The sequence below is a fragment of the Centroberyx affinis genome, unplaced genomic scaffold (assembly GCF_046629955.1).
Source record: "Centroberyx affinis isolate AG114_WGS23_722 - 3 ecotype Tasmania unplaced genomic scaffold, CSIRO-AGI_Caff_v1 ptg001272l_1, whole genome shotgun sequence".
NCBI lineage: Eukaryota > Metazoa > Chordata > Actinopteri > Beryciformes > Berycidae > Centroberyx > Centroberyx affinis.
Window position 1 is genome coordinate 21,988 of NW_027279781.1, and position 12,568 is coordinate 34,555.

The window sequence follows — 12,568 nt, forward strand, 5'->3', positions numbered from 1 at the left end:
CATGTGACCAAAGTGGGCGGGGCTTAAGTTGTTTCAGGAAGGCGTGTGATTCAAGTGTCGGAAATGGGTCTATATTGTCGTTTATTGTTGGTAAAACAGCTGATATGTAGCTCTATGAAATAGGACGTTACTTTATTCATCGAGTTTAATACTTTATTCACTGAGATCAATTGCTTTGAAACGCATTAAACACGTGTTTCGAAGCAAAACAGTTGAGAGGTTTTGTCCTGAAACTGGTGAAAGTAGGCCGAAGTTTTGGCTTTAATGAGTGAGGGTTCAGTTCATCTTCATCATGCTGCACGCGCTGGTTTTGTCTCTTGTTTTGGCATCATGTTGCATCGGGGAGTCAAAGAAAAGACATGTCCTTCTAATAATTGGTAAGTGGTCTTCGTAGCCTGAATATACCACCCACTCAAAACAAATATGTAATAAGGTGAACTTTATGTATGTGGCACTTTCTAAAAACGGTTTACAAAGTGATTCCCAGCCAAGCAGACTATAGTAAAAACAGCAGGGAGAAAGGAGAACAGTGGAAATAATATGAGAGCAGTTTACAGAAGTAGGAACAACAAAAAACATGGTTTACAATAGTTAAAGTCAAGAGAAGTCCATGTAAGAGCAGTGCAGAAGTAATGACAAAATAATATGCAATAATAAAAAAGTCAACAGAGGGCAAGTTTATAAAAAAATAGGTCTTTAAAGGAGATTTAAAAGATGATGCAGACTTGGCCAAATGTATATCCAGTGGCAAGTTGTTCCAAAATTTAGGGGCTTTGACTGCAGATGCCCTTTGACCTCAGTCAGGACTAAACCAGGTGCTTCTTTGGGTGCGTAGACCTCACTCCCCACCCTACACACACACACACACACACACACACACTATGGCATCACCTCTTTGTAACCCTCCGGCCTTTCTGTCTTTGCCCCCTTTCCCAGCCGATGACGCAGGTTTTGAGACAGAAGTGTACAACAACTCTGCGGTCCGCACCCCCCACCTCCGCTCGCTGGCCCGCCGCAGCTTGGTGTTCCGCAACGCCTTCACCTCCGTCAGCAGCTGCTCCCCCAGCCGCTCCGCCATCCTCACCGGCCTGCCACAGGTAACACACACACACACACACACACACACACACACACACACTCTATCCCATCAAAGTATGGGTCCTTCTCATTTCGTTCATGAATGCAGAGCAACAAGGTCTGTTTGTCCTGCGTTCTCAGCACCAGAACGGCATGTATGGGCTTCATCAGGGAGTCCACCACTTCAACTCGTTTGACGGAGTACAGAGCCTGCCTCTGCTCCTGAACCAAGCCAACGTCCATACAGGTAAATAAAAAAGTCACGAGTTAATCAGAAAGGACAACTTGCCTTATTGTCAGGTCCGTACACACACCTTCTACTTTGTTTTTATTTAGGACTAGACAATAACAGTTGGTCACCAGGGCTATTACAGTCATGATATACTGATGAAATGACTATATAATGGGTCATGCGCAGCTCATGAGTACACATAACAGACCCACTTTCCCCAATATTCTAGAAATTTGTTGTTGCATAGTCTGATGGAAAAGGGTCTGTCTCTCCAAGTCATAAATGTTGTTTACAAATGCTATACAATCAGTCTTTGTTGGAGGTTCTTTCTGTAGCCACTTAAGATAAGATAAAATAAGATAATCCTTTATTAATCCCACAACGGGGAAATTTATAGTGTTACAGCAGCAAAGGAGATAGTGCAAAAGCAAGTGAAAAAGGCATCAGTAAAAAGCAATATATATAATAAATAAATAAGCAAACAGTAAACAGTTATTGAATTCACATTATTGCACATAGGGAATATTGATATTGCACAGTTTGGTATACATTTGATATTGCACATGAGTGAATTCGTCAGTCTTGGTGTGTGTGTGGTCTACTGTGTGTGTGGTCTCCTGGGAGCAGTGTTGGTGTTATAGCTTTCTTACTAGCTGCTAAACAGAAAAGTAAGGATGCTGGTTGCGCTCAGATGAAGATCAATTGTAATGCAGGTGCAAGAATCAAAGGATTGTAAACAAAAAAAAATGGGAAAATAATAAATTATTATTTTCCCATTTTTCTAGTTTACTAGCTGCTAAAAAAGAAGGAATTTGTCCTGCACCAGAAGGTCTGTACACACACCTTCTTGCTGTTTGTGACTTTCTATGCTAATTTCTCTCTCTCTCTCTCTCTCTCTCTCTCTCTCTCTCTCTCTCTCTCTCTCTCTCTCTTGGTCATACAGGTATAATTGGGAAGAAGCATGTTGGCCCTGGGTCTGTATACCCTTTCGATTTTGCCTACACGGAGGAAAACAACTCTGTGCTCCAGGTGGGCCGGAACATCACCCGGATCAAACTCCTGGTCCGGAAATTTTTCCAGACCCACAAAGAGGAAGCCGTTGAGCGAAAGGAAAAGGAAGGAAAGGGGAACAAAGGAGAAAGAGCGAATGGAGCGGAGAGGCCATTTTTCCTCTACGTTGCGTTCCATGACACTCACCGGTGTGGACATTCCCAGCCGCAGTACGGAGCTTTCTGTGAGAAGTTTGGGAACGGTGAAATGGGAATGGGTAGAATTCCCGACTGGACACCGGAATATTACACACCGGAGCAAGTTAAGGTCAGTGACATATGGTAGTAAGAGAAATTATGACCATTTAATTCTCTTGGCCATTTTATCAATACACAGGATATGATGTTAATATCCCTTGTGCCATAATCCAAGGTGAGCATTCCTATGGAGGCACAATTCAGAGTCTAACAGAATGATATACTACCATGCAAATGAGTATCAGTATCATCAGGATATACCGTCATAAATCTACAGCACCATATGACAGGCAGCAACATTCACCAGTTATCTACTCTAGCCTTCAGGGTGAGTGAGTGTAGGAAAGTCATTGGGGTTATCAAGTGGGCACCCTCCTTCACCCATATTCCATTGAATTAGGCCCACGACACCTCAAGAAGGCTCAACAGTGTATTCCAGCGTCCCAGAAACAGAAGAAACACCCCCCTCTTTGCCCTCTTTGTCCACTACACTGCTGTCGCTGTCACCTGCACCTTGCTATCAACAACACTACTCTGCATCACACACTACCATCAATATCCCTTTCTATTCAGAACATTAAGTTACATGCTACATCTAAACCCTACCAAGTCACACACTATGAAAGTTACGTCCTACACTTGCCAGAGAGAGCAGATAGTCCTCATATCCACATTGTACCTGCTTATGCAAAGCTAAGTCTGACTGGCCCTGCTGGCTTGTCTAGCAGCTTCTCATTGAATGCCATGTTTATATAAGTCACACGATTTTGTTTGTTTGTGCTGGCTTTAAGTACGGTTGCTACCAACGTAATCTGCAAGGCCCCGTTTATGCAGGCTCTAAATTTTATTACCAAACAAGTGTGCAAACAAATTCTGACTCACTAATGTTCACTCATGCTACCAAGCTAATGCTAACACAAGGCTGACCCAAACATGCTATGATAAGATAAATCGGATGATTTGATTGACACCCCACTCTATCATTGCAAAACAAGGGTTATTAGCTATAAAAGTTAGATGTGAAAAATGATGAATAATGAATAATTTTTCATGTCCTAGCATACACTTACTGTGTTTAACAATACATGCTAAAAAAAATTACCACACATGGCAACTCCTGTACCTCTCCCTTCTTCGCTTCCTGCACTCGAAGGGTTTCCTCCTCTGCTGCTCCAGTAATGGGGGTGATGGAGGTGTTTTCTATGGTTCTCCCCTGCCCACTTTTGAATGATCCCTCCTCACGTTTCGTCCCACCCCAACATCCTGTTTCAACCAGAAATGCGTCAAATTAGGGAGGCAAGACACTCTTGAAAGGCCGTTTCATGTTGTCTTTTAAAAAAGTGACATTTCGGCCTTTGTGACCTTAATCCCATCAGAGTGTGGTGCTTAGCTAATTTGGATTTTCTTTTCACTTCATGCACCACTGCTCCTGTTGTTAGAGTAGAATATTCACTGACTCTATGATGTTTCTGATAGAAATCTACACTTGAATGAAGTTCTGCACACTGTCCTCACCTACAGAGCAATTTATTAATGATACGATGTTTCGGTCATCCGACCTTCATTAGGCATCATAACAGGAATATAATAGATATCCAAAATCTTAAGATCATGTCTGTCTGATGATTATTGTAATGAAATCAATCTTTGACACACACAGACTTGAGAGTTTGATCGATGACACGTGTTCGTTCCTCATCTTGTGTTCTCCAGGTTCCCCCTTTTGTACCAGATACACCTGCAGCACGAGCCGACTTGGCTGCCCAGTACACCACTGTTAGCAGGCTGGACCAAGGTATGTAAAACAAAAGTCAGTTGTGAACTAGACCTGCACACACACAGACACACACACACACAGACACACACACACACATACAGACACACACACACACATACAGACACACACACACAGAAAGGAGGATGGCGATAAACTCACTGAGTTAGAAAAGACACCAAACTATAATTGTGTTAATTTCCTCCTGTAGGTATCGGTTTGGTTCTCCAGGAGCTGAGGGCGGCCGGCTATGAGAATGACACACTGGTCATCTACAGCTCAGATAACGGGATCCCCTTCCCTAACGGCAGAACCAACCTGTACCGCTCCGGCACGGCGGAGCCCATGCTGGTGTCATCTCCAGAGCACAGGGAGCGCTGGGGAGACACCAGTCAGGCGTACGTCAGCCTGCTGGGTGAGAGGTGGATGAGGGAGGGGGGGGGGGGGGGGGAGGGTCACAAGTGGAGGAATAAGTGGATGCATAGATGGGTCTGTAATGCTTACCCATAGTTTCACTCTCTTTGAATTGGTTCAAATCACAAGTGAAATTGTTACTTTGTTGCAGTTTTTTCATTAGTTTATGTTTCCCACTGCCAGTTGACACATCTGCTTTGCTTTTTAAAAGAAGTTTCCCGAATTTCCCCTTGGGGATCAATAAAGTGCATCTTTATCTTTATCTTTTGAAGTCATATGGCTTTGGAGGTCAGTTGTTCATTGGACAAAATTTTAAATCCTAACAAGCAGATGTTTGAGTAAACAGAATTTTGATATTTTGGCTAGGCTATTTAGACTTGCAGAAATATTGCAAACTATTATTTATGTTGTACAGTTGCTTTGTATTATTTGGATATTTCCAACAACCTAAAAGCAAAATGTGACAGTCATAATAATATGAAGATTTTCCGAGAAGTATGGGGAAATTAAATGCACGATTTCCTGGCAATGTTCTAGTCTTTGGTGCGTTTGCTGTCTCAATTCAAATGAAATGCTCCAGGAAGGAGGCAGGTGTGAAAATGGCCTTGGACTAAAGCAAAGGGAAATATTTCAGCTCTGATGCGTTGAAGTGCTGAAGGGGCCACAAGAGGGAGACTTGATGATGCTGCATCAGGAGCATGTTAACATCTGAGATGAAATGAGGTGAAACTTAAATGATCCCTGTGGGGAAATTGGGTCGTTCCAGCAGCAAAAAATAATACAGGTAAAAAGTACGGGAACAAAATTGAATGTAAGAAGAGAAACGTATTGATTTCTTACTTAAATATGGATCACTAAATATGATATATGTGAGATATAAACATAAAAAATATAGTAATATAATATCAATATGTATACAGTATGAAATAGTGGGGCCATTATAAAAATGATCAGTACATACAGTATGCAGTATGTAACAATTCTATAGTAATAACAATATACATAATAATAACATAACATTATACGGCAATGTCACTGATGACCTCAGGACGGAAGATGCAGCTTTATCTTCAGGACTGTATTCGATCACAGTCCATCTCGCTGTCTCATTCTCTCACTCTGTCTCTCTCCTTCTTTCTCTCTTTCTCTTCTTCTTCTGTCTTTCTTCCGCCAGACGTCACTCCCACCATTCTGGACTGGTTCTCTGTTCCCTACCCGTCCTACAGCCTCCCCGGCAGCCCCTCGACCCCGGTCCATCTCACCGGTCGCTCCTTGCTGCCCGCTCTGGTCACTGAGCCCAGCAGCTGGCTCACCGTCTACGCCAGTCAGTCCCTCCATGAGGTCAGTGCAGGCCCGGATATGATGTCATCACTACTGTCAGAGATGTCCTACCATGAAGAAATCAAATGTGTACTGTATTACAAGCAGGGTCGGGGCCGTTCATGAACTGAACTGAGAATGCATGGCAGATTCCAATTCAGTTCCTGGAGTTGGAATTGGAATTGGAATGTCACCGAGCTCCAAGGAAACAGAATTGGAATTGAATTGGAATGACAGGACACAGGACACAATTGAGTTCCATGAAATTCCATGAAATTCCACTTCTAAGAGAAGTTGTCTTGACTTGCTAAACATTATAAATTAAACATTATGAATCAAATAAAAGACAGTTAAACAAATTAAATACATTCAGTCATAATATATGTATTACGATTACATGTTCTGCATTAAATACCACCTGAAAGGTCCCTTTAACATTTTATGATATTCAGTATTCATAATATAAAACACCACATGTAATCTCAGATATGTGGTAAGCTAAAACAAAATAACATGGAATTTCACAAAGTTTCATATTTTGAATTAAATTAAACTTTTCCTGAAATTCCAATTCAATTCCAATTCCGTCTTCTGTTTTTTCAAATTTCAATTCCAATGAGGAGTTCTTTCATGAATCGACCCAAACCCTGATTACAAGGCTTTGACCAGACATTTGACATTTCTTTTCATGACAATTTCAGGTGACCATGTACTACCCAATCCGCTCAGTCCACCAGGGGGCGTACCACCTTGTCCACAACCTGCACTACCGCATGCCGTTCCCCATCGACCAGGACTTCTACGTGTCGCCCACCTTCCAGGACCTGCTGAACCGCACCCGGCTGCAGCAGCCGACTCACTGGTTCAAAACCCTGCAGCAGTACTACTACAGGGAGCGCTGGGAACTGTTCGACACCAGGTCTGCTAAAGGGCCCATACTCTGCCTTCATGAGTTTGATTTCAAATATACTGTATATTATGGCTCAGGATTAGGAAGATGTTCCTCATGATGTTTCAGAAACAAAGGTAGTTTAGTTAAAAGGGTATTTATTGAATCAATGTGAAGACTTGAGTCCTCAGAGGCAGAACAGCCACAATACTGGACCGTGATTGGCCGACAACACCAGGTCCTCTGATTTAAATGAGGTGAACCTGCTGAGTGGAGGCACAAAAGTAGGGATTTTTGAAAATGAAACTATTTTAAATTAAACCACTGAAACGAAATCAGATTTAAACAATGTCTACATCAAACATCTTTGATCTTATTTGTATATAAGTCGAGGAAAATTTGATTTCCCACAATAAGGCAACTTTAAAGCCTCAAACCCTACTGTCTTTTTGTTTGACTTAATTTAATTTAGTCCTTTTTTGGCCTGAGCTATACATCATATTTTAAGCTATACTGTTATGCAAAGGTATACTTTTCTTTTACAATACCATCTATTTGTTCATGTTTCATGGTTTTAGTTATTTTTTCAAGCTCAATATAAAGGGCAAACAATATCAATGGAAGAGGCCCTGTGTAACTTATCTTCTCTCCATAAAGTTTAATCTCTTTATTCGAAAACCAAATCCAGTAAAATAACATTATACTAAAATTTGAAAAACATGAAGATATAATAAAAAAAAGCATGAAGTCCAAAGTCGTCACATGTAGAGTTAAATGGCCTTTATTTCATCAGGCCCGTTTAGTAGCCATTTTGTCCATATTGCCCAGTTCAAGACATTATTATCCTCAAAATGCACTGGAGGTGTAGTGTCAAGTAACAACTAAAGAAAAATAATGGCGTTGCTCTCCTTGCTGTGACTTTTACATGGTGGTACATTAGTAGTCAGTACAAAGTGTGTCCAGAAGTGGACGACTGTTTGGGTCCCCCACCTCTGGAGCCACAGGTGCCCCTGTTGGCCCGGGGTTGAGTCCTGTGTCCCCCCTACTCTCCCTGTCTGCTTTCCAACTGTCTGAATAAATGAGAAATAAAAGCTGGAGGTAAGTGGACTGCCCACTCTCTTGAAAGAAAAGTCACTGACAAGCAAATATCCGATGTTTACTGGACTGTTGTCTAATAGAATGAAAGATGGTGAACATGACTGTGTCCTCTGGTGAAGAATGAAGCTGCAAAATGGATCAAATTCATGTTAAGAGCAATGAAGGACTGTTGCACACAGTGTTCACCTCTGCACTTAAATAGATGGGAGTTTTGAGGATTTTGACTGAAATGCTAGTAAAGTATGTAGAATACTCAATACTGTGTGCACACATTACCTAAAAGCCCTTTATGTCTTTTATAATTCAACCTGACTTTCAGATGTGATTCATCGTAGTGACATTTAGAAGTAGAATTCTATATGGTTCATGTTTCAAGGTTTCTCTTGTGTTATTCTCTGGTTTGTTTTAATGTTTAAATAATGTGCCAACACAGGGCAGACCCAGGGGAAGCGAGGAACCTGGCGTCGGACCCGTCCTACAGCTCCGTCCTGGAGAGCCTGAGGCAGGGTCTGCAGAAGTGGCAGTGGGAGACGGGGGACCCTTGGGTCTGTGGACCAGACTACGTCCTGGAGGACAAGCTAGAGCCGCACTGCAGACCGCTTTACAATGGACTCTGATGGACTCTTTACGTTGCTGAGCCACATCAAGGCTGCCTGTACTGGCCTGGTGACACACTGGCTGCAGTGGCAGAGTGTGAACTCTCTGGACCAGCAAGGTCAGTAAACTATCGACCTGAAGGACTCTGACGTCATGGACTGTGTGTGCACAGATTTGCAGATTTGGAAACTACTTTGTTAGTAGCTATTGATCTTAATTGTGATGACGTTCATAAGTAGGCTACACACACGCTACTTGTAAAATGAATGACATAGTTTTTTGTATTTATAATTTTTTGTATGTCAGTGTTGTATTTGTTGCTCAAGAATAAACTAAATTGATGCTGCCTTTTCCCAACAATGCTTTTATATCTCATGCTAATCTTTATGTTCCTAGATAATTTGATCATTTAAGGCAGCGACCTTCCTAATCCGTTTCCATACATTTAGGGTACATTTCCCATAGACCAGACCACAACATAACTGTGTTTCATAGAAAGGCAATATGATTATGCACAGTTCAACTCCTTATGTTAGTATTTTCGTGTACTAATGTAGATGCTTCCCTCTTTTTTATTAGTTTCCAACATGTGCTTAGAAGACTAGGCTCTGGGCCGGATTATCGGTACCGGTTATGCCGGTTATGTTGGGAGGCATCACAGCATTCAAACCACAATTATACCTTTAAATGTTTTGTCATATTTTCTTTATATATTACTCTCTGGCGGGAATGGATACACGGCCAAAATTAACCTTTGATACTAAAAAAGAATATAAAGAGAACGAATAGTGGTTGGTGTCTAGGTGCCCCCCGCCTCCCCATCACATTTGAATTTGTCCAGTTCAAGCATTTTGTGCGGGAAGAGAAAAGCCGTTCACCGAAAGAGCGGAAATGAAAAAGTAGGCTGAAAACTACTTTCCCAAGTGTGTTTGTCGCAGTCAGGATTTTCTTAACCTGCCTGTTACTAACTGTACGGGTGAGAAATATTTTTCACAACTTAAAAGAGCGAAGAAGGAACTGGTCGAGTTGATGCTTGTGGAAAGGTTTTCTTTTTGAACTGGATGCGCGGCTTGTGATGCTTATAGCAACCATAATTTCTAATAGCCTACGCATTGCAATACATTCAGGGATGGACTGGCCATCGGGACTACCGGGAGAATTCCCGGTGGGCCGCTCTATCTACTCTATAAAGAGAGTGAGAGGGTGTCAGCGCGTTCTGGTTCTGAAAAAATAAATACGGAGCAGTACCGGTTATACAAGTTTTGGTGGCTTAAACAACTGGTTTACACCAAGTTTGCTGGCTGGGCGGTGTTTGGACCTTCGGGCTAATCACAGTACTTAAAAACGCAAACTCCACCCAACCGACCTGACCTGACTAGGCTATGCATCTCAATGTATGTATGTATTAGTGCTAGTGATTACGCAGACTATTAGGCTCATTACGCATGACTGGTAAGGTCGGTAAATCAATTTGGAAAAGTGTTCGTATTGATAAAGGCCTACCCAGAGCTCCTTGAAGTAAGAATTAATTGTAAAACGCCCATGTAGAAAACCGATGAAACTCGCACAATTTGGATCAGTCGATTAATCCGTCTCCTGTTTTTCATTGATCTGTTCATCATTTCTTGGTCCGTAGACAGAATCATTCCATTTCCCCTCGTTTCTGAAGTCTGTCTGCACTGCGTTCACACCTTTTGTTGCGGGTGAGAAATGTCTATGTTGTTCTTCTTTGCTATGCAACAGCTCAGTCCCGTTTCGTGTGCGTTTTCCAGACATATGATCATGACATCAGCCGTTTTTTGTTATTGGTGTCCCAAGTCAGCAATTAGTTGTGTATCTGGAAATGTTACGCGCTTAGACACACGGGCCTGTCTTTGCTTTTGAATTATTTATGAGATGGTTTTGGACATTCAAGCAATGCTGATACACTCTAATCTACCAATTAGTATCCTATATCAAATTAGTGGCAGATAAAAAGTCTCTCTTCATCTGCCTTAACGTATTTGCATTTCTTTCAATTGACCACTTACTTAAAGTCATATGCTTATCCTGGTCTATTGATGTTTTGATGTAAATCCATTTCACTTTTTCTTTCTAAAAGAACACACACACACACACACACACACACACACACACACACACACACACACACACACACACACACACACACACACACACACACACACACACACACTCCCCACCCCACACCGACAAACCCATCAAAAGACGGATCAATTCGGATTGGTCGGTTTTCCTTCTCTCGTGTAAAGACGAATCATCATCCGCCCACTTCGATTGATTTGACGAACGTCGTGGGTCACGACTGCGTCGCTCACCCAACCTATATAAGCTGTAGAAAGTTTTTGAAACAGCCAACGAAACATTAAGTCGACTGCTGGAAAAGAACAGTCAACGCTCGAGAGGAGAGAGGCCACATAACCACCAGAATACCAGAACAGCACCAATCTTCTCTGCGTAAAAAGTGCCAAGAAGGTTCCAGATATGGAGAGGTCCGTCAGGTTTGCAGTGGTGTGGGTCGGAGTCTCCCTGCTCATCTCTTGCCATCCCATCGAGGCTTGGTACAAGCAGTCGACCGGTCCCAGTTACTACTCGGTAGGTCGTGCCTCCGGTTTGCTGTCCGGTATTAGGAGGTCGCCGTACGTCCGGAGGTCCGAGTCCGAAGAAACGGTGCTCGACAGCGGGGAGACCGCAGGTAACAACGTGGTTCCAGAGGGGAGCAGGCAGATCTCCATCCTCAAAAGCATGGTAAGTGCAATCCAAATATTAGAAAAACAATCAAATAAGTCAAATTTGAAGGGTTCCAGTTTTGCAGACGCGCTTTCCGTTCAGTACCACAGTCACATGGGTCATGTAAATCTGCAGTAGTCTAATGCATAAATAAAGGATTTTTTTTGTTTTCTTTGCATGTGGTTATATTTTACATTATATAGTTTCATTTTATATATTTGTTGTGTGACGTACACAAAATTAAACAGTAGCCTAATAGGCTTAGACTAAAACTTGGGATACATCATTGACAAATCTTAGACTATATTTCATTTGTAATCATAGAGACTATGGACTGGAAAAGGATTTTAAAAGACAACTAAGATCAAAATTAACGAAGAAGTTCAAGGTCCTAACTCGTGCGTAAAGGCGCTGTCCAGTCAACACTGCAGCGAAGTGCCAGGCGAAGCTTCAAAGCAGCGAAAGATATGAAATATCTAACAAAGCTATCGACTACAGCAAAGTTAAATTTGCCAAAATAATCAAATAAAACAACCTGAATATTAGCAGTTAGATTGGCAAATATAAAAACTGTCTCAATATAGAATTTATACTAGTGTTTCTCTTACGAAAAAGAACTATAGTAGCCTAATCCAACAACACGTTTTAGAAGGATACTTTACAAATATCACAGCAAAACGAAAGGGTCAATAGAAATATTACAGTGATGAAGTAGATAAAATAGGGTCACTATAAACTCACTAATGAGTAGGCTATAGGCACAAAGACACTGTAAGTCCTACAGGAATATTATAGTGATGCGATAGGAGAGGGAGTCACTAGAGTCACCAATTTTAGCTAGGGGGGTAAATCTGACAACACATTGTGCTTGCAGAGCCTGAACTTCTTTTCTTTGTCGCCATTTTTCTTCATGCAGGCCATTTGTGTGAAGGACATCTCTCCAAATCTGAAGAGCTGCGAGCTGCTCCGGGACGGGACGGGCACCTTCCAGTGCAAGGCGGACGTTTTCCTCACCCTCGACTCCCTGGACTGCCTGTCCGCGTGAGTCCCGGTCGGACCGGCGGAGACAGCAGCGCGCTCCGCGTCCAGGTCCTCCACCGACCACCGGGAGCGCTTCTGTAAAACTGGAAAGGAAGGATGGGATGGGTGGGGCAGGGTGGGGGTGATGCGAG

The 12,568-nt window shown here is 42.3% G+C and overlaps 2 protein-coding genes across 3 annotated transcripts; both read left to right on the plus strand.

Moving 5' to 3' along the window:
- Nucleotides 1–48: 48 nt before the first annotated feature.
- Nucleotides 49–8,971, plus strand: sgsh (N-sulfoglucosamine sulfohydrolase (sulfamidase)). 2 transcript variants are annotated; one of them, XM_071525143.1, is made up of 10 exons: nucleotides 49–377; nucleotides 937–1,097; nucleotides 1,219–1,324; nucleotides 2,253–2,407; nucleotides 2,468–2,626; nucleotides 4,270–4,351; nucleotides 4,542–4,745; nucleotides 5,919–6,085; nucleotides 6,766–6,983; nucleotides 8,485–8,971. In XM_071525143.1, exons 1-10 carry the CDS (start codon nucleotides 293–295, stop codon nucleotides 8,666–8,668), a joined length of 1,521 nt encoding a protein of 506 aa, XP_071381244.1. In that variant the 5' UTR covers nucleotides 49–292; the 3' UTR covers nucleotides 8,669–8,971. The 2 variants fall into 2 exon arrangements, with proteins under 2 accessions (XP_071381244.1, XP_071381243.1); XM_071525142.1 differs by having other exon boundaries at nucleotides 2,253–2,626.
- Nucleotides 8,972–11,150: 2,179 nt separating this feature from the next.
- npb (neuropeptide B) lies at nucleotides 11,151–12,517 on the plus strand. The gene is made up of 2 exons (XM_071525169.1): nucleotides 11,151–11,414; nucleotides 12,313–12,517. The coding sequence occupies exons 1-2, from the start codon at nucleotides 11,151–11,153 to the stop codon at nucleotides 12,439–12,441; spliced, it is 393 nt and encodes a 130-aa protein (XP_071381270.1). The 3' UTR covers nucleotides 12,442–12,517.
- Nucleotides 12,518–12,568: the final 51 nt, after the last annotated feature.